This window comes from Podarcis filfolensis (assembly GCF_964270895.1).
Source record: "Podarcis filfolensis genome assembly, chromosome: 7".
Classification (NCBI taxonomy): Eukaryota; Metazoa; Chordata; class Lepidosauria; order Squamata; family Lacertidae; genus Podarcis; species Podarcis filfolensis.
In genome coordinates, this window is record NC_139603.1 from 48245498 (window position 1) to 48266894 (window position 21397).

Here is a 21397-nt window from a genome sequence, read left to right on the forward strand (position 1 = left end):
AACCTGGGACTGTGTACTACTATCACTGAACACAGGGCCAAGAGAAAGAGAAAGATCAACAGAAAGTCATACAAGAAGCCCTTTAACAATGATTGGGTCAAGGCCTGGAATCTATAACAGCCTCGAGATCAGGCCTTGGTTTATTTCATCAGTACCAAAGGGATACTTGGGTTGCTCTGTTACTTTGCCACAAAATCTCCCCCTCAGAGAGGAGCCATAGTTCAGTGGCGAATCGCATGATTTATGAAGTGCAGGTTTTGTCCCTGGTAAGTTCCAGTAGGGCTGGGGAAGACCAATGCCTGAAATCCTGGAGGTGGCAGCCAGTCTGTGTAGTCAATACTGAGCTAGATAGCCCAATGAAGAAAGTATTTCTTCACACAGTCCATAGTTAAGCTATGGATCTTGCTCCCACAAGAGACAGATGGATTTAAAGGAGGATTTGACAAATTAATGAAGGAGAGGGCTGTTGTTGGCTCTGCTTCCAGTTGAAGGCAGAAATGCTTCTGAATACCAGTTGCTGGAAAGGGGAGAGTGATTTTGTGCTCGAACCCTGCTAGCAGGTTTCCCATAGGCAAGTGGTGGGCCACTTTGACAACAGGATGCTAGACCAGATGGGCCATTGGTTCAATCCAGCAGGCACTTCTTATCTGACTCAGTATTTAAAGCGGCTTCCTAGGTTAGTATTGCACTTTCCCCGCCATGACTGGGTAACAATTCAGATGAAAGTGAACGCACATGTACACACACAGCTGTTCATTACTTGTAGAAAAGTCTTTGCCCATCCTATTTTCCTCTTTCATATATATTTCTATAAATGACCCTCTATTTATATTTCTATATAAAACCCTCACTCCTAGGTGTTTATTGCAAGCTTCTCTGGAAGACCAAATCGGATGCTTCTTCCGTGATCGTTAATCAATCTTTCACTAGCCAATTCAGAATTTGCTTTTGCTTTCAAACATTTATTTATCCACATTTACCTGAGAGGTATGATTAATCATAGTATGTTGCTAGGATACAGATGAAAGTTCATTTAAGCTTAATGTTTCCCTTTGTAAAATAATGCCACAAGGAATACACAGGTTGGTGGCAAGGAAATGACCTTGTATAAATGACATTTAAAACCAACCCCTAAACCTAAAGAAATCTGAAAAGAGTATGGGTGCACGGGGAAAAATAAGATTGAATGTTTAGCTTGCAGAGCACAGCTTCACTTTGAAATTAGATTTTATGAAAAAGTACCATATAGTATGATATTGGGGGGAAATATACAGTTCTTAAAAATAAGTATTAGGTAGGCAGAAAAGCATTTGATAAAACTACATTATTTAAAATTTATCTACAATGAGTTTGGGCCAAGATTCAATGAAATGCACGGGAATGTATTTTTCCATTTATTTTCCATGTTTAGGGCATAAAACTATATGCCACATGGATCTGCAAGAGCTAATATGATGGGACAGTCCTCTGTCTTCCTTTCCACACATGGGGAATACTTGGAAAAGAAGGCGGAGAGGCAAAGGCAACATCAGGGTCTTCTCTAGTTAAGACTATCCACTTTCCACTCTCCACTTGGCAGGGCCAATGAACATCTACTGTTTCCACAAATATTTAATGGTATACAGTTGAAAAGTATGGCTCAGCATCAAATGGAATGATGCATTCTTCTAATCTATTTTACTGCTTTTGAAGCAGCATACAGGATAAAGCGCGGGCAATTGTTGTGGAGGGGGAGAAAACAAAGTACTGTTAGCTATAATTCATCCAGTCAAGATTGTGTGTGGTTAGTTCTACCAATTTGCAAGGCTCAACTGCCACATTAGAGGAGGCTGGCACATGATAGGCTCTGTTGCCCCTATAACACATATAGAGAACTGTAACATGCTGCCCTTATCTCCTTTAGGAACAAGGGTGAGATAGACCTTTTAATAAGGAATTAAACAAACATTTAATGAAGACAACCCTAGGTTCCCAGCTGCCATACCAAAGGCAGCCTCACATAGAGTGCATTACAGTGATCCAATCTTGAGGTTATCTACACATGGGTCACTGTAGTCAGGCTATCCCTGCACCAGCCACAGCTTGGAAAAGATGTTCCTTGCCACTTCGTGCAACCAGCACAAGAGATGGATCCAGGATCACCACCAGACTGTGTACCACCTAGTCATTCAGAGATAATGCAGCCCCATATAAAACAGGCAGCCTACCTAATTCCTAGTCCCAGCCTTTATCTTTTCAAGAATCAGCTTCAGCTTATTGGCACTCATCCAAATCACCAGTATGTCCAAGCACTAGTCCAAGCACTGCATAACTGCACCTGATTAAGATGTTAGAGAAATGGAGCTGAATGTCACTTTCTCCAAATCCTCTAATGACCACTCTAAGGGATTTAAAATAAGGTTAGACAACTGCATGGAGGATAAGGCTATCAATGACTACATCACGGTAGTGCACAACCATCAGTATCAGAGGCAGAATGTCTCAGAATATCAGTTGCTTGGGAACAAAAGTAGGGAGTATGCTGTTCAGCTCATGTCCTGCTCACAGGCTTTCCATAATTATCTGGTTGCCCACTGTGATAACAGGATGCTGGGCTAGACGGAACTTTGGTCTGATCTAGCAGGTCACTTATAATGTTCTTCTTATTAGAACATACCCTCTTGAACCAGTAACCGAACTTCAGGTCTCCCAGGTCCACTCCATTCCACATATGAGTTCTTGGCAAATGGAGAAGTATCACATGGAAAGATGAACCCTTCTCTTAGTGAAGAACACTGGGTACTTCTTACATTTCTCATGTAATGGCGCAACTTGAGCATTGCCCAGCTGTTCCTTTTTATGGCAAGTAAGCTGAACTGGACGACAGAGCTCCAAGCTGCTTCTGTCTTTGACCGTCCCATATACAATCAACTTGTACCGACGAATTACCCTGCACATTTAAGTGTACAGGAGACTTTTAAATTCAGCATTTCATTTAACACAGATGCATAAGAATCCCATAATTCATCATTCAACATGAAATCACTTGAAAGCTGAGAATTTAATAGCAGGGTGGAGTACAGGGTACCTATTATCATAATTCTTTCACAACCCTTACAAATCATAGGGCTACATGTTGACTCTCATCCTGTCAAGTATTGTAGTAAATAATTAAAAACAAAGTACATTTGAGAAATAATGAAATGTTGTGCCATTTCCCCCTTGATTAAGAAAGCAAATAATCACATAACTCATTCATTGCAATGGATTTTCAGCCTATTAGAGTGGATTAAGAAGGTTTTTGTGTACAATAAATGGAATTTATATCCCATTGAAGAGGTAATGAGGAGACTGGTTTCTTGAATTATAAAAGCTGGGAAAGGAGCATGCTACTTATATTTGTAACCTCCATTCTTATGTTCTGAATGATGGAACAATAATGAGCACAAGGTTTTTTGTTGTGTATTTTTTTTAAAAAAAGTCATTTGAAGTTATTCACATCTGACTGCCATTTTTAGCCCTTTGGGGGGTAAGAGGCAAGCTTGACTACCACAACTGCAAATAAGTTAAATGAACTTTTAATTAGACAGAAAGTTAGCAGAACTCTTTTTTGTATCTCATTCACCATTGCAATTTGTACAAATTTGTTGCCAATGCAGTTAATATGACATTTTGTCTCATTGCATGAAGGAGATTGGTCCCATCTTTTGATTTAACATGCTCATTGGAAACTGTATCTGTTCATCTCATTTGTAACTTCCATTAGAAGAAACAAAGTACAATCTTTGAGGCTCATGTTAACCCTGTCCATCCTCGTTTTGCAGAAGTGTGCTGCTTAACTGACTTCAACAACACCATAAAACCTGCATAAAACCTCTGCAATTCTCTTAGTATTTTCTGTTTGATGAAAACATGTTTTTTTTCCTTGAAGAAAGCAATATAATCACTTTCTTGTGGTTTCATGAAAGAGTTTCTATCAGTGGAGATAGAGTGCTGGAACCGTCATACACACCCAACACAAAGGAAAACTCCTCTCTGCTTCCCACCAGTAAAATAGGGATTTGTTTCATCAAGAGTCTGAGCAAGAATGGAACACTTGTGCAGATGTAGAGTTTGAGTTCTTTATCACAGCTGCTTTGATTAGAAAAAAAGTTGTTAATGGATTTCTTTTGTTGTGTATACATTTTTAGTCTCATTAAAGATTACAAAATGAAACACAGAACAGCATTCTTGACTGTCCTATTCAATAAAGCTTTGAGATCTTGCACATTTCTGAGACTCTAAACTGAAGATCACCTTAAACTAGGTAACAGTGCTTTGATCTCCTTTACTAATAATACACTGCACTGTGAAAGTACAAGTGTTGAATTTGAATGCAAAGCAAGAGAGGGATATGGTTTTGAACGGTGTGTATTTCAAGTTTTCTCAGAGCTAAGCTGTCCCGTAACAGAAGACCCCCAGAGCACTTTAGGAAGGTGATGAGTTGACAAGTCTCTCTCTCTCTCTTTCTCTCTTAACACAGTGACAACAGCTGTTCAACATTTTGCTGAGCATGTATGCCCTTTGAGAAGGCTAATTTGAAGTTGAGTTATTCCCAGCAAGAGTTCATTTTCCTAGCATAGCGCACATGCCATTTTAATCAGCAGTAAAACATAACTTACAGCGGGCACAAAAAACACAGTAGCTTATTGGGGGAAATCATCACAAAAACTTGTTTGCATGTCCTCCATGACACCGAATTGGCTGCATATCTCCTATTGGGAGACTTCAGAACTGTAAACATGACCTCGAACCATTCCATGATAATCTCCTCCTTACTAAGTAGTACAATGCACCTTACAGAAAGAAGTTGTCTAAAGTCCTCATCTGTGCCCTTACATTTATCTTCATTTTGCGGTGTCTGAAATAATTGCTGTTCCAGTGGAGAGGCAAATATGGAGTTTTGGCTGGTTGAGGGGAAAAAGAGCTGTGATTCTCAATATAATTTCCAGGCTTCATTCACAGTCATGGGCCTTACATGTGCACTGTCAGTCTCCTCCTTTTCAAAATATAGTTTCTTGCATTGCCTCTCTATATTGAAATTACTTTTTTTTTTATTCATAGCACCACAATAGCCTATTGAGTCATTAAACCTAGTAGAATATTGGATAGAAATACTGACTGATTGTTCATTGTACAAATTAGGATATTAGTACAGATATACAATGAAGAGCAACATGCAAGCCTGCCTTCCAAACATAGCCAAATTATGGTTTAGTGAGATGTGAAGGTGTTCGGCTTGTGCACTCCCTACTCCTTCTCCTGCACACACTCCTGCCTGTCGGGGCGGGGAGGGGGGGGAGAGGCTGCCACCAAAATGCTGTCCCAAAGGGGGTTGTACCTTTGGGGCGGCACTTCATGGGGGGGGGGATAGGGTGTGGGCCAGCCCCCTTGTGGATATACAAACGAACGCAACCAATTCCATTCATTTAGAAGCCACGGCAGAAAGTGTTTCTTTACTAGTGGGCTTCTTCGCAGGCCAGGTGCAACTTACAAATCCTATGAAACAGAAACTAACAAATTATTTAATGAGTAAGTGAGGACTTCCTTATTCCAACACTTTTGGGAACTGACTGTTTTTAATGAACTGTGTTGTTTTTTATTGCAATTATGTCTAATACACACCCACCCCCCGGTATATTGTAGCTTTAAATTATATTAATGTTTAATTGTTTTTTTAATGATAAAAATGTTTTTAGTTGTTCTTAATTTTATTTGTAAACCACCTTGAGTCCCTGTCAGGGAAAAAGATGGTATATAAATAAATATACCATGATGAGGAGGATTTAAATTTGTAGATCATATATTCATGCTGGATGTGCCTGGCTGCTGCTGCTTTTAAATTATTAATTTTGTTATTTATGCTTTTGAGTGTTAATTGACTCTTGACATCTTTAGACTAAATAATGGCTTATAAATGTTTGTAAGATAGAAAAAAAATGCTGCTTCTTATTTCCTAAAAGTATACAGCATGACTTCCAAACTCTGTACTGTACTTACATATATATTTTTTGCCACCTACAAAGTAATCAAGTAGTGGTCTAAACATTCCTACAGTATTAAACATTTTGAACTAATAAAAGCAAATCATACACTTGTCTAACTTTTGCTGGGATTTCTCTCAAATAAGCTATGCAGCCTCTTACCCAACTACATTTTCCAACTTCCTCCATATTTTTTTCCTTTTTTTTACTTCAAACTAATTATGGAAAAGAAAAACATTATGCACAGTGGGTGGTCTACTCTGACCACAAAGTTAAATACCATGTAATCCCTTAAATTCTACTTAATCAGGAGCCATTCATTTCAGATGAGTAAACATGGCTGCTTTGGAATTCTTTGATGTATTAGCTGTTAACTTTCAGAGACAGTCATACATGGGGATTTCTGCCCCCCTCCCCCCTCAGCTTTATCTTGTGAATGGTTCAACCCACATATGTGTGATTACACTAGCCACTTCTGAGACGGTGTGTGTGCATATCACAAGCCCGTGCCATTATTTATTTTTCCACTGAACAGCTGATATGGATTTAGCTAGCTTATTAGTTATTTTACCTGTATGTTGTTCTTCAATCCAATCTTGCAGGTACATGAAGAGGAATAAACCCATTATTCCAAACATCAGTACAGATACATAGACTAGTTTTAGGTTCATGGCCCTATCGGAGGACTACATTTCTACTCGCTTCAGAGGACTGCACAATATACTTTTCAGATGCTTTCAGTTCATTATCTTTTTCTTCTTCTGTTTTTCTGGAAATGCCAATCTGGAAAAGACACAATAAGAAAAATTCATTTTTCTAGTGCACTCTTCTTATGAATATCACAGCATACTATATATACCTTTGCAGGTTCCCCCCTTCCCTTTTATTTCTCCAAGTGAAAGGAACCAACAAGCTTGTGTTTTCTTCTGGGACTATTTTCCCCACTTCCTCAGTAATTCAACTTTGGATTTAAACTGGGAGTTGTGAAGATTCTTAAAATCTGATGCCTTTAAAAAGGCTCATCTCAGGATTGCACAAACGGTAGTCATGTTTTCTCAAACTTTCTCTTACTGCCAGAGGTAAAGGCATCCAAGATTGTGAGAAACTAAACCAAATAACAGCCTTGGGAAACAAATCAGCACAACTGTACTACTGTTTCCTAGCAGAACACTTGTTCACATGTGCTTGGATTGTTATAAGAATTTTAAAGTCATATACATATAATAAATGTTCATAAATGTACCAATGTACGGAGCAGCACAGGAAGACCTTCCTGAAACCATTTTGACTCCCAAACTGACCAAATGTTTTCTCTGCAAGGAGGGAGGGGGTGAGGGAACTTTCCCATTGTCTCAGGAAGTGGGTAATCACCAGGCATTATCAGAAAACCTGCCAGACAGGAAAAACAACAACACTCAAATTTCTGTTGTAGACCATCCTTTCTCTGATGTAGGTATGATGTTTGTGGGGGTGGTCTTGGGTTACACCCCTTCTGTGATGTATGTATGATGTATGGAGGGGTGGTCTTGAGCTCCAGGGCAGGGAATTTGAAATGTCTTTATAAGGGCAGGCACACCTTTGTTAGGGCTCCTCCTCTGTCCTCCTGCATGTGAGGGGAGCACCCTGTTGCAACAGTTTTAATAAAGATCAGGCTTACTAGCTGTTTTGCTTCTCAATATTCTCTGGTTGGCTTCTGTTATTTTCTCCTACCAATAGGGAACCCACGTAAGGACTCTATACAGGCTCTTGGATACCCCATAAGGGGAAAAGGGCAGAATTTGTTTACAACAGGGCAAAATTTAGAAGGAAACACCTCTGACTTGAGAGGAGAACCAATATATAAATAAATAAATAAATAAATAAGTTCTGAACCTCTTACACTGCTATTGTCAAGATGAACAGCTCTCTGGAAGCAGGAGGCAGTATAAATGCAATAAAATGGGAAGCCAATGCAATGCCGTACCTTCAACAATATTCCTATAGGCCAAAAGTTAGCTCAGTGGCAGTTCCTATTAAAAGCACAAACCTGGCTCTGCAAGGAACATACATCAAGGTTTGTTTTTTTATAGGACCACTTTGCAGTCATTGATTCAAACTACATAGGAAACAACCCTATTAAGAGCAAGATTCTCACCAGTGGCTTCAAGTGGAACAGGCTCAAGCCCAAAGCTTTCTGAAGAATAATCTTACTTGCAACACAGAGCCTCAGGAGAGGGAAATCATTAATTTAAATGCCCTTCACCTGCCACTCAAAAACAGCAGGATGTTAGAGTTGACGAAAACGCAATACAGAACCTTTTGTAGTATGCTAGAGAAAGTAAAGCTTCTTAAATTGCTTTTAAAATCTAGCACATTGTAATTCAATTGAGTATAGTATAGAGGGAGTATTAAATTGCAAAGCAAAAAATCCAAGCCTATCCTGAAATTCAGTACAATGATGCCCTTGGAAAGAATATTCAATAAGCAGTGTTTCGAGTGAACTAAAGAAAAAAATAAGTAATAAGGTAAAATAAGACAGTTGGGAACAATCATTTGAGAAATATTTGATGTTTTGTTTGCCATTCTGGTGGTGAAGTTTCTATTTGTAGACCTAGATCTCTGCAGAAGAACAGGCCTATAAACAAGTTATATAAGATTGAACACCATATGGTATACAGACAAATGAAATTGGCCCCCAAATACTGGATTCTCCATAAGTTTCAGAGCCAGTTTTTTGGCTCTTATTAAGAGAAATGTATAATGTAAGCAATAGCTATCATAGGAACCTTTTAAAAAATGTAGCCCAGAAGTCTGAAAATGAAATGATTATGCATTGATAAAAGAATACAGAAAAGTTAAGGAGTACATGATAATTTCAGCCAAATGCTGCACAGGGAACAAAACAACTTAAATACAGGATGATTATCAGATTATCAGAATGCCAAATTGTGTTTAAGTAAATAATAATAGCAAAACTAATTTTTAAAATGCCTAGCAGATACTGAGCTCAAACACCTGTAAGTTTTTGGAAGGTACCCAACCCTGTGCCAGTGTGGTGGAAAAGCTGTGGCCCTCCAGAGGTTAAAACTACAGATTCCATCATCCATGATGATTGGCCATGCTGGTTGGGGCTAATGCAAGCTGAGAGGTCAGGAACATCTGGAATGCCACAGGCTCCCCACTCTGCACAGGCACTAGCACTTACTAGCACAGTGACAGAGGCATGGAAGCAATGTGGTTCATTGTACCACAGGTCGTAGTTGCTCATTGGACAACTGCTGCCCATCCTCCTCTATCAGGGCCAAACTACATGTTTTGTTAAAAGGGCATGGTGCTGCATGATTCTTTTAAAACTTTAAACAAAAGCTGCAGGGAGGGGCTGATAAGAATTGGGGCAGAACCAAAAAAGAATTAGGATCACAGCATTATGCTCACCTTGATGAAAGTCCCTCTACCCTCTGAGCTGCTATTTTCATAAGGGGGAAAGCTGTCATTGGGTTCAGGTTTGGTTTTATTTGAATTTTGGCAACAACAAATGTATGGCTTTGACATGGAGCCTGCTCAAACCAGAGACCTGTCTCAATCAGGCTGACTAAATATCTATTTTTCCTATGGGTTTATGAGCATCTAAATGAGCTCAAATGCATTCAAGTTACCAGGTCAGGTCAGGTCAATTAGTTGCTATAGCAAGCATGAACTTGCTGTTGATGAATGATGAGAAAGCTAGGTTGGGGCAAAATTTGTTTTCGTCAGTGGTTGAAAATATTTTAGGTGCAATGTAAAATCTTTTATGTTTCTTTTCCTTTTTTAAGGCTGGCTCAATTACCTGAGAAGTAAAGAAATAACAGCATCACCAGATGAACAGCTGTACTCCATCTAGGGGATTGTGAAACTAAGTTCTATTGATAATTGTTGTCCTCTGTGCCCTATAGATTTCTGAACGAAGGCTGTTGTCAGAGGGTTCTATCCTTCATTTTGTTGCTATTCATGCACACATCTTGATTAACTACATTTTTAATCAGCACTTCATCAATTGATCCCAGAGAGTTACAACAAAATTAAAACAACAATTAAAACAATCCAAACTAAATAAGAGAAAGCTATAAGCAGGGGTGGGGAACCTTAGGCCTAGGCCAGATGTGGCCCTTCACTGGTCCTGATTCACAATGACCCTAAATGTTTTTGCCAGGCTGCAATTTGTCCTTGAATGCTGATAATGCTGCTTGCCTGCCTAGACAAAGGATAGAAGGAAGGATAAGTGTGTCTTGGAGCTAGACTACTGTAGGATTGACATTTATTGCTTTTCCCCATTTATGTCTCTGACCCTTCCCAACACTGGTATGTGGGCTCCAGCAGGGTGCCCAGGAGGGAATGAAATCCTTGGGCTGAAAGAGATTCCCCACCCCTGATCTAAATCAAATGCACAATAAAAATTTCTGCCACATCTATTGTAGCAGTGGGCCAACATCCCATAAATACCTAGGCGAACAAGCATGCTTGAACCTGGTCCCAAAATGTCAACAAGGTCAACGCCAGTTACACTTTCATAGGAATGCCATTCTATAACTGGGACACTGCCACTTAGAGGACCCCATGTTGTGTCAGCACCTAATGAATTTCCTCTGGTGTAGAACAATGAAAAGCCCCCAATCTCCCAAAATAAGGAACCTGAGCAGATTGATATATGGAGAGGCATTCCTTCAAATACCAGGACCCCAAGTCATTTAGGGCTTTATAGGACAACATTGTCATCTGAAATGCAGCACAGAAATGAGCAGGTGGCCAACAGAAATCTTTCACAATCAATACGGCCTGATCTGATGGCTGCCCCAGTCAACATTCTTGCTAACTGAAGGTTTTGGGTTTATATTTAAAGGTAGGAGGCTCCAGGAAGTGGTTTGTCACAAAAAGCAGCAAAAGAAAAGAGAAAGGAGAAATGGCATGAGGGGCGGGGAGCATTAGTTCTTTTTTTAAAAAAAAAAACCAAAACACTGGTTGCATGCTGGCTGCTGGGGCTCACCTGTGGTTACTGCCTTAAATTCTACTTTAAGAATTTTGGCAGTCACACAATTTTATTGTGTTTAGGCAGAGCTTTAATTAAGACTCACACACTTCAGGCTCAGACTATTTGCACAGTTATTATTCTGCATAAGATTTGAAAAATGCCAGCCTGATTAATTAGTGCAGTTAATACAATGATTTGTGATCTACAGCCTGCGCTCATAAGCTTCATTAAAACTGTGACTATGACACGAAGATAGATCATTGCCTTCTGTGTCAGACACAGCAGGAGGTAACTTTTTCTATTAGAATTCTCTGTAAGAGTTCTTAAGTTTGTGCCATTAGCATATTGCTAAGGAATAGTCTCTTTCACACAAAAGTCCCAAAAGTTCTACAGACCTCAATTCTATCACCTGGGAATTCACCTCATGTGATAAATTTAGTTTATGCCAGCCTACTTGAATGCAAGAGCTCTACAGTGAAGTATGTCTCTATGAAGTTGAAAGATATGAGCAAGAGAAACAGGGTTTTTTTAATGAAAAGCACAAGAATCAGAAAGCAACAAAAAAAAATTAAAAAAATTAATAAATCCAGAGTACAGTGGTATCTCAGTTTAAGAACAGTCTGGTTTAAGAACGATTCAGTTTACAAACTCTGCAAAACCGGAAATAGTGTCCCGGTTTGAGAACTTTACCTCAGTCTAAGAATGGAATCCAAACAGTGGAATGACACTGGCACTGAGAGGCCTCATTAGGGAAAGCACGCTTCAGTTTAAGAATGGTTTTAGTTTAAGAATGGACTTCCAGAACGGATTAAGTTCATAAACCGAGGTACCACTGTATTGGAAGATTCCTGATTTTGGAAACATTTCGGGCTGAGAACACCAGCATCCTAAAACAAGTTACTTCATCTTATTTATTCCTATTCCTTTATATTCCACACTGAAAATCTTTACTCTGCTCAGAAGGAGCTGGCCAGCAACCAACCTGGCAACTTCATTTCATGCCTGCAGCAACAATGATTGAAAGCAACTCAACCAGCATGCAGAAAATACTGAACAAAGAGTAGCATGCCCAGGTATAACCAGAACATTCCAAACAAGGAGACAAAAATGGGCAGAGCAACATATAGGCATTTTACATTCATACAATAGGCTAGTTTCTACACATGCTCTTCTCTATCTTTCATCTAGGCAAGCACGAAGCATTAACAGGGTTCAAGGATGCATTCCAACCAAGTAAAAATACTTAAGGAGGTTGCAAAGCAGGGCTGGTGACGGATGCAGCCTGGGGAGATGGGGCATGGCCTGGCAAGACTCTCAAGTGCTAGATAAAGAGACCTGGAGAGCCCCATGTGACTCCGTACCTGAAGTTCCTAATCCCAGGAATGGTGCTCTTGCAGGTACTTGTGGAAGAAAGAGGGGTGGAAATTGTGCCTGGTTGTATGTTGAGACAAACAATAGGGAAGCAATAGACTTCCAACAGGCTAAGAAGCCAGATTTGGCCTTATAAAACAGCTACACCAGGTAAAAAGACCAGCATAAACCTTAAGAAATCCATAGAAAGTGGATCTGTTTTATAACCAATATTGGGGTAGGGTTTCGCTATAAAGCACCCACATGGAAAGAGTCCAGCAGAAGACATCTTCATAGCTCTCACTGGAGGCAAACGATCTATGAGATGTCACTGACATGCACACCATAGCAGTTGCTTCAAAGAACCCTCATACCATTTTGACACAGAACTTTATTGCAATGCAATATATGATAGACTTTAAAGGGGCATTTGTGCATAATGAAAAGCCCAAATTTCTGGGCTCATTATAGTTCATCAGAAATTAGGAACATATTGGTTAATGGTGCCCAATCACTGCTACCTTGCTCTTCATTTGGCACTAAAAAAGGTAAAGGGACCCCTGACCATTAAGTCCAGTCATGGCTGACTCTGGGGTTGCGGCGCTCATCTCGCTTTATTGGCCGAGGGAGCCGGCGTACAGCATGACTAAGCCACTTCTGGTGAACCACAGCAGAGCACGGAAATGCCGTTTACCTTCCCGCCAGAGCGGTACCTATTTATCTACTTGCACTTTGTGCTTCCGAACTGCTAGGTTGGCAGGAGCAGGGACCGAGCAACGGGAGCTCACCCCTCGTTGTGGGGATTCGAACCGCCGACCTTCTGATCGGTAAGTCCTAGGCTCTGTGGTTTAACCCACAGCGCCACCCGCGTCCCATTCATTTGGCACTAGTGGGACAAAAAAAAAAAGGTGATCAGGTCTACTTTATGCCCAACTGTCTTCCCCCCCCCCCCCCGGTCTTCTGCAAAGCCCCACCAGAAGGGTATAGGCATTTGAATTGCCCCATGAAACTTCATCCTAACCTTCTCTACTCAGAAGCAAGCCCTACTGAATTCAATGGGGCTTACTCACACTGGGTCTCAAGTAGCTGCCCTTTCCCACATACACTATAAGATAGCTCTTAGGCCTACTCAGCAAAAACAAAAAGGTGGAGCAAGGTGGTATTTTGTACTTGTCTCCAAAACATTTTGCTATAGGTATTTTAAAATACGGTGGAGAGGTGATTGCTCCAGAGTTGCTTCAGAACAAACAATATCAGTTGTGTTATTGAAGCCTTTAGAATGATGCCAGTGTCATTTAGCCTTGTCATTAAAGCTAGAATCCACATACAATCAGCTTAAACTGCTGTATATCACTATGATCTGGAAAATCCCCATACCTGTTACAAGAGATGTTGGCAATCTGTATCAAAGTTTTTTATTTTATAGGAGTATTGTTCTGTACCTACAGCTGAAAACTGGGTTAGAGATCTTTGAGAGTTGTCTTTTAAAGAACAAATTGTTCACTACAGGAGGCTGAACTCAGAGAAATTGCCTATCATTTGTTTGCCTATTCAGGATAGTAACCTTTTATTGGTACTGATGTATCCCTCTTATGCAAAACAACAACCTGTCATTCCTTGCCAGTTTTTTTAAAGAATTACTCTAATTCATCACTTAAGTTATGTTAACCTTCTTTTTAAATTTTACTGTCAGTTTATTTAGGGAATGTTTATTTGAAAAATTGGAGGAGGAGTGTCTGATAATTAACTGTTATCTTCTCTAGATTCTGATTATACTAGGTAAAGGTAAAGGGACCCCTGACCATTAGGTCCAGTCACAGATGACTCTGGGGTTGCGGCGCTCATCTCGCTTTACTGGCCGAGAGAGCCGGCATACAGCTTCCGGGTCATGTGGCCAGCACGACTAAGCCGCTTCTGGCGAACCAGAGCAGTGCACAGAAATGCCGTTTACCTTCCCGCCGGAGTGGTACCTTTTTATCTACTTGCACTTTGACATGCTTTCGAACTGCTAGGTTAGCAGGAGCTGGGACCGAGCAACGGGAGCTCACCCCATTGCGGGGATTTCAACCACCGACCTTCTGATCGGCAAGCCCTAGGCTCTGTGGTTTAGACCACAGCACCACCCGCTGATTATACTACTGAAACCTTAATTCTGCTAGTCCCCTGCTAATTACTCAAAATATGCAACAACCTGAGCTGAAGCTCATCAGAGTTCGGCCCTAGACTGCACCTTGAAGATCCTTCCCAGTCTTGAAAAGTGTTTTATTCGCCACTAGAGAGGGGGACTCAGAGAATGAACATTTCAGTCACACCTGCAAATAGGAACAAGAGTTTCTAATTTTGCAGGATGTATCTCCTAGACAGAATTAAGCACCAACACTTCTGTTTCCTACTATTAATATTAGTAAAGTTAAACAATTCTGTTCTACTAATACTGCTGTAGTTTTCTACATAAAAAAGCATTTGCTTAAAGCTACAATAGTGTCAAAATGTGGTTTATATTAAGCAGGAGGGGTTGTCAGAATGTATGACACCTATACTTGTTCTCTCTGCTGGGGGGTACAGAACACTGGACAGGAAGATGGCAGAGATACAGAAATGTTCACACTGACAAGTACAGCAAACACATTCAGAGAGTATTTCACTTCTTTCTTACAAGAGGAAACCAGAGAAAGTGTCAGCACTGGACAGAACTGTAGCAGTATTAAAAAACAAAACACAACACAAAATAGACTACTAACTAGTAATCCAGTGAAGTCAGAAGCTGCAGTAGCACATACTAAAAACTAAGCCCAGTTAAACAAAGCCGGACTTACTTCTAAGCAAGCATGTCGGACACATTCTTTTTTTGTTAAAACTTTTTTGTTTAACAAACAGTAAATCATAAACTGGAGCAAACTTTAACTAGCAAAATGATACTATGCATTTGGGTCTGCAATGACCCAGCATCTGATTTGCATGCAGAAGGTCCCACGTTTAAACCCTAGCATTTCCCAGTAGGGCTAGGAAGGACTCGTGTCAGAAAACCTGGAGAGCTTCTTCCAGTCAGTGTAGCCAATACCAAACTAGGTGGAACAAGGGTCTGACTCACTGTAAGGAAGCTTTCTATATTCCTAATTCTCAATATACATGATAGAAAATTATTGCAAATTCAGTTGTATGTGGATCATAATCACAAAATTGTCCCATAATTCAAGCAGTTCTTTCCATAACTGATCAAAGTGGTCTTTGTCTGTTATCTCCACTTTGAATTAAAGTTATGAAGTTATGGAACGTCCCAAAGAATACTTCAAGTCCATTTGTTTGGTAGCCATTTGCATCCAGCAGGGTAATTTCTCAGTCAAATAAGAAGCCAAAAACCACTTAATTTTTTTAAAAAAATATTAGTTGACTGAACAACAGATTTTAATCAAATAGGTCCGCATAAAGCAAAATGGACAGCCATTTTGACCTTTTAGATGGACATACAGTACAGAAAAACAACAACGCCGTTCTATTTTCTTTTAGTCACACTGTTAGCAACTTTAAAGAGTTTTGTGTCAACCAGTTATATGGAACTAACTTATATTCAAGCAATTTCCATACAGAAGCTTATTTTCAAAATGTAGCTAGTGAATTTTTGACGTATATAAATATTTGAACAGCAGATGCTCAAAATGATGTGAATTATCCAAAAAGCATGATTTTCTCAGTTCCTATATATGCCAAGTAAACAATCTTGACAGTATCCCAAGAAACTTTGTCTTTGTCACTTATGCCTGCTTTTTTCCTTTGAGACAAACGTTTTGCACTGCAGTATCTGGAAAATAGCATCTAGGTGACATTCTCACAAGAATCACTTAAGTCCCTGACTTCTCCTTAACTTTGAAGACTTCTTTTAATGCACGTCAAAGCCCTTAAAAAGCAAACTTTCTTTTTAAGGGTTTTCTGCAACAGCCTAGTTATTCCATTCTCCTGTGATATCTTGATAGGTGTTATACTCAGAACATACAGGAGGGAAATGAATAATTTGAAGCTATCTGAAGACACTTGCTATATTTCCACTGATGTCTGCAGACTGTGGTGTCAGACCTAAATGCACAAACTCAAAGACTTCACGTGTCAACCATCATCACAATTTCTCTCTCTCTCTCCTCTCTCTCTCTCTCTCTCTCTCTCTCTCTTTTAAAGGGTTTTGTCCCATGCAGCTATAAATATGTACAAACTTTTAAAGACACACATTTAAGAGATGGAAACACAGACTCTGCACCAGCCTCGAGGAACAATGAAATGCATTCTCCGGAATAACTCTTTGTAAAATCAGGATCACACCCAATAAGGGGAGAATGTAGATAGGACCATTTTGATGACAGAGATCCTTAAGTCCTTCTCGCAGGACAAGAGCTAAAAGAGTGACAAAGTGCCTAAAGGTCATCGAAAGATCCTCAACAGTGTGCATGGATTCTTTAGTCTCATTAACAACACTGCATCCTTACCGTTCGTTTCAAGCATTCAGCGTTCACATTTCTGTTTCAGATATTTTAAAATTCCTAAAAAAACCCGAAACCACCACCTCAGCAACCTAAAAGCCCTGTAAGGAAGGCCGGTATGGACTGCAGATGGGAAGGTGGAGCTCGGCTGACAGTCTCTTGCCCAGAGCCACCCCCTTGAGTTGTGTGCAGCCTTTGAAGAAAGGAAATCTCCAGCTCCCACACTTGCTCATTATGGGATGGACCCATAAGACACCGTAGGACGGTCTCCCCCTCGCCCTTAGCAGAAGCAGGAACTCGAGAGGGGCAGCACCTGTTGAACTTCCGCTCAACCTGCACCACCAAGAATAGTCCCAGGCTCTCGGGGAAGGAGCGGTCCCCTCATGAAGCACAAAAGTTGCGGGGTTTTGCGCCGCGGGACGGGGCTTCCCACGTGGGAACGGCGAGGGCGTGGCGAAAGAGCCTGTCAGAAAAGGCTCGGGCAAGCAGAGGCAAGCAGGTGCCCCAGAGGCTCCTTCCTTTGCTCTAGTCTGAGGGGGCGAGAAGAGGAGACAAGTTCGCCCCCTTCCTCGCTGGCGGACTCTGGCCAGCCGCCTCGGGCAGCCCCAGCCGCCGCCTCAGGGCGGGTTGCGGCCACCGAGTTCGCCTCACAGGCGGGCAGAGGGGCTTGGAAGCGGACGCGCCAAAAGAAGCCGCTTGTTTACCCCGCGCGAGCGAGTTCTCCTCTCTGCCGGCCTCCTCCCCCCCCCCCCCCCGGAGAGCGCAGCTTACCTTGCTGGCGCGCCCGTGGCTCGCTGTGGAATGGCACCGGGCGGGACAGAATTCCCCGGCTCTCTCTTCCTTCTCGGCTGGCCGAGCCCCGCCCTGCAAACTTCCCAACCTACCCGAGGACGGGGCGGAGGCGGCAGAAGAGCGCAAAAGTGTCGGAAGGTTCCCCTCAGGCGCGCGCGGCGCCCTCTCGGAGACCTCTCTCCGGCCAGAGCGGAATAGAACAAGCCCCAGCAGCGCGTCTCCTTCTCCCGACGCGCCCAGGGCCGGGGGCGCGAGGCGGGCTGCGCGTGCACCACCGCCTCCTTTCGCGCCACCTCCACCACCCTCGCCCTTACTTTCTGCCAGGAGAAGTTGGCGCTGCACTGAGGCTGCAGTTCTAGGGACGCGGAGCGCGCGCGCGTCCGGGGGGGAGGGGGCCGCTCCTTGGAATTCGCTGCTCGGTTAACCTGAGGCGCGCAGACCTCGCTCTGAGAGCGCTGCCCACCCCTCGAGGGGTCCTGCGACTTGTCAGAGCGATGTGACATGCAGAAAGGGCACAGGTGCACAGTTGTGCATTGTAAGTCGAAGGAGAATTGTTCAGGAAACACGGTTTAGATTTGTATATAAACTTTTTTAAAGGTTCACTTTCCGTTGAAGCCAGTGAGGTTTAGTTATTCAAAAGTATACTCTTACTTTCTGTGCATGCTTACATAGAAGTAAGGTGCTAAGTTTCTGTGTGATAAAAGATAGGGTTGCTTGCTTTGCAGGCACAGAACAAGAAGCTTTATTTTACAATGTTTTATAGGTTTTTAAGAAAGATTTTTTAAATATAATGACTGATGTTTTGCAGTGTTTTTATTATGTTGGAAGCTGTCCTGAGTTGCTGAGGCAACCCAGTCAGATGGGCGGGGTATAAGTAATAAGTTATTAATAAGATTTGGTTTCCCCCCCTTATTCCCCCCTTCCACCATGTTGTTTAGTCGTGTCCGACTCTTCGTGGCCCCATGGACCAGAGCACGCCAGGCACTCCTGTCTTCCACTGCCTCCCGCAGGTTGGTCAAACTCATGTTAGTAACTTTGAGAACACTATCCAATCATCTCATCCTCTGTCGTCCCCTTCTCCTTGTGCCCTCCATCTTTCCCAACATCAGGGTCTTTTCCAGGAGGTCTTCTCTTCTCGTTAGGTGGCCAAAGTATTGGAGCCTCAGCTTCAGGATCTGTCCTTCCAGTGAGCACTCAGGACTGCTTTCCTTAATAATGGATCTTCCACCATAACATAACTCAAACATCATCATCATTAACATCATCACCATCATGATCATAATTTTATTATTTATACCCCACCCATCTGGCCCATAACTCATTGATACAAGAGGCTATTTATTGATGAACAGATTAAAACACAACTGGATAGGAAAATGAACCATATGAAGGGTCAAGTCTTAGTGACACACAAGCTGCTTAGCTAGGACCAAGTGGCAAGTGTCCCAACATGGGGTGCAATATTTTTATCTTGTGAGCCGCCCTGAGCTTTTTTTGATAAATGGTGGTATATAAATCTAATAAATAATGATGAAAGGGCAATTGCTGCTGTTCATGTTAAATCAGAATTACGATTTTCCTTGTGTCATATATGTGGTTCATGAATATGATTAACAACAACAACAGCCCTGCAAATTATATTTTTTTGTTTGATCTTTAATACAAATTTGAGGGGGCACACAATATATGGTTCGCACTGGGCACAGTTATGGTTAGTTGTGGCACTGCTCATAATAGCAAGAGACACTGTTTAACTGTATGACCTGTTACTACCTAAGGCCTATGGTGCTCAATGGTGCTTGCTCCCAAGTAAGTCTGGGTATGACTGGGTGTGCACAGTTCCCCTTCTCTCAGCTGAGGACCAGGGTTATGATGACTAGGATGGGGTCATTTTTATCCCCATCAGACCACTTGCCTGAGCAGAGAGGTTTAAACTGTGGCTAGTTTTAATTTTTTCTTTATGATGCTGTTGCCAAAATTGATAGCATCTTGGGGAGTTTAGCATCAAACATGGGGACTTATGATCCCTGCTAGGCACCCCCACTTGAACATTGAGTTCAATGAGGCTTACAGCCAGGGAAGTGAGCATAGGATTGCAGCCTACGAAAGAAAAAGGAATAAGTTTTGCGCAGTGGCAGGAGGTTTTGTGTAATTTAAAGTTAGGATGTTTTCCCTGTTGGCCAAACTAAATTACAGCTGCAGTTTTAATGTTGTGCTTTCTTTATCCTCTCACCCCATTCTATTTTTTGTTATTACATTGTCCTGGAAGCTGTTGTGTTAGCCCTCAATCTTTTTCTCTCTAGGCAGAGAGAAATATGGCAAGGATTTCCCGGCCATTTATAATCTCTCTGTTCCCCTCTGAATCCTCCACAATTTACAGACATCAAAGTAAGTTGCCCCAAATATTCTTGGCAGAGCTTCATCTTTGCTGAGGAATACAGAACTATTTATTTTTTTCTTTCAGCCATGTAACACGTTGAATCATTCAGGCCAAATTTGAACTTGGCTTTCTGTGCTCAATGATTTTGTTTAGATAACAAAGTTGTTCTTACATTTTTGTGATATTGTGATAATAAGTTATGGGGCATTATTTCACTGTGCTGCCTTGCCTTGGCGCTCACAAAGGTTTGGAATTTGGGAGGGGGGGTGTGTCCTGTTGTTTCATTGACCAGGTGCATGTGCTAACCTTCTGTGTGTTTCTTTACATGTCAGGAGGAAATACAATCTTCATTTTGTCAAAACAAACATCATTTTGTCAAAACAATTAGCTGACTGCTAGTATTTTGGGTATGTTTATTTTTAAATATATGGTTACATGCTCTTATGAGATACTTTCTTAGAAAGATACTTTACTTTGAGCATTGATAAACACACAGTGACTGAGTTTGCATATAATGCTAAACCAAATCGTGGCTTAGTGTGTGCAAGCAAACACAAACATGTGAGTTTCCAGAACAAAGACTGTAGCCACAGTGCTCCCCCTCAATCTATTTTTATTTAAATCCCATTTGCCTATTATCTCCTGTGTTTGTTGGTGATTTGAACTCTCATCTTCCGTCTACACCTAAAGAAAGTGTGTGTAGAGATTGATTTGAGCAAAGTTTCCATGTACTGCATATATCTGTTTGTACTCTAAACATTTTAGTTTTCTTTTTATATATGCTGTTATATGATAATAAAGTATTTTGTTGTATAGGTTTTTCCGTGACCTTTGTACTGTTTTCAAGTGTTTATTTTGGTCACGGATAGCTTTCCTCTTTCTATATCAATTACCTAGCAAAAGGATGAATTACCAAGTGACTGCTGGTGAAAAGCTCATGGTTTCCTCTTGCAAGTGTGATGTTGGACTTATTCATCCTAGGATTGCAACATTTACAGTGCAATTATATGCATGTTTGCACATACATTAATTCCATTGTGTTCAGTGGGGTGTAATCAGTGGCGTAGCGTGGGGGGTGCAGGGGGGGCCGGCCGCACCGGGCGCAACATCTGGGGTTAGGGCAAATCCACGGGTTAGGGGGCGCAAATCCACGGGTTAGGGGGCACAAATCCACGGGTTAGGGGGCGCAAATTACTTGCCTTGCCCCGGGTGCTGACAACCCACGCTACGCCACTGGGTGTAATCCTGGGAAAGTGTGGTGCATAGAAATGCAATCCTAGCCTTGTGAAACAATATATCTGCAATATGTATTAAATACAATATGTATTAAATACATGCATGTATTTAATGATGTTCAATAAGCAGCCCTCAAAAATGTTTCCCCTCTCCTATTTATGAAAACAGCCCAACCTGGACTGCT

The 21397-nt window shown here is 41.4% G+C and overlaps 1 protein-coding gene across 2 annotated transcripts in view; it reads right to left on the reverse strand.

The window, feature by feature from the left end:
- The window catches only part of CHST9 (carbohydrate sulfotransferase 9), a 55998-nt gene extending 38099 nt beyond the window's left edge, over window positions 1-17899 (reverse strand). The window contains exons 1-2 of one of the 2 annotated variants that reach the window (XM_083623048.1): window positions 17577-17899; window positions 6574-6785 (exon numbers count right to left, since the gene is read on the reverse strand). In XM_083623048.1, coding sequence (XP_083479174.1) covers window positions 6574-6673 — 100 coding nt within the window. In that variant the 5' untranslated portion in view covers window positions 6674-6785; window positions 17577-17899. Of the gene's footprint in view, window positions 1-6573; window positions 6786-7245; window positions 7557-17576 lie in introns of those variants that run through there. The other variant, XM_083623049.1, reaches the window with a different exon arrangement.
- Between the last annotated feature and the right edge of the window lie 3498 nt (window positions 17900-21397).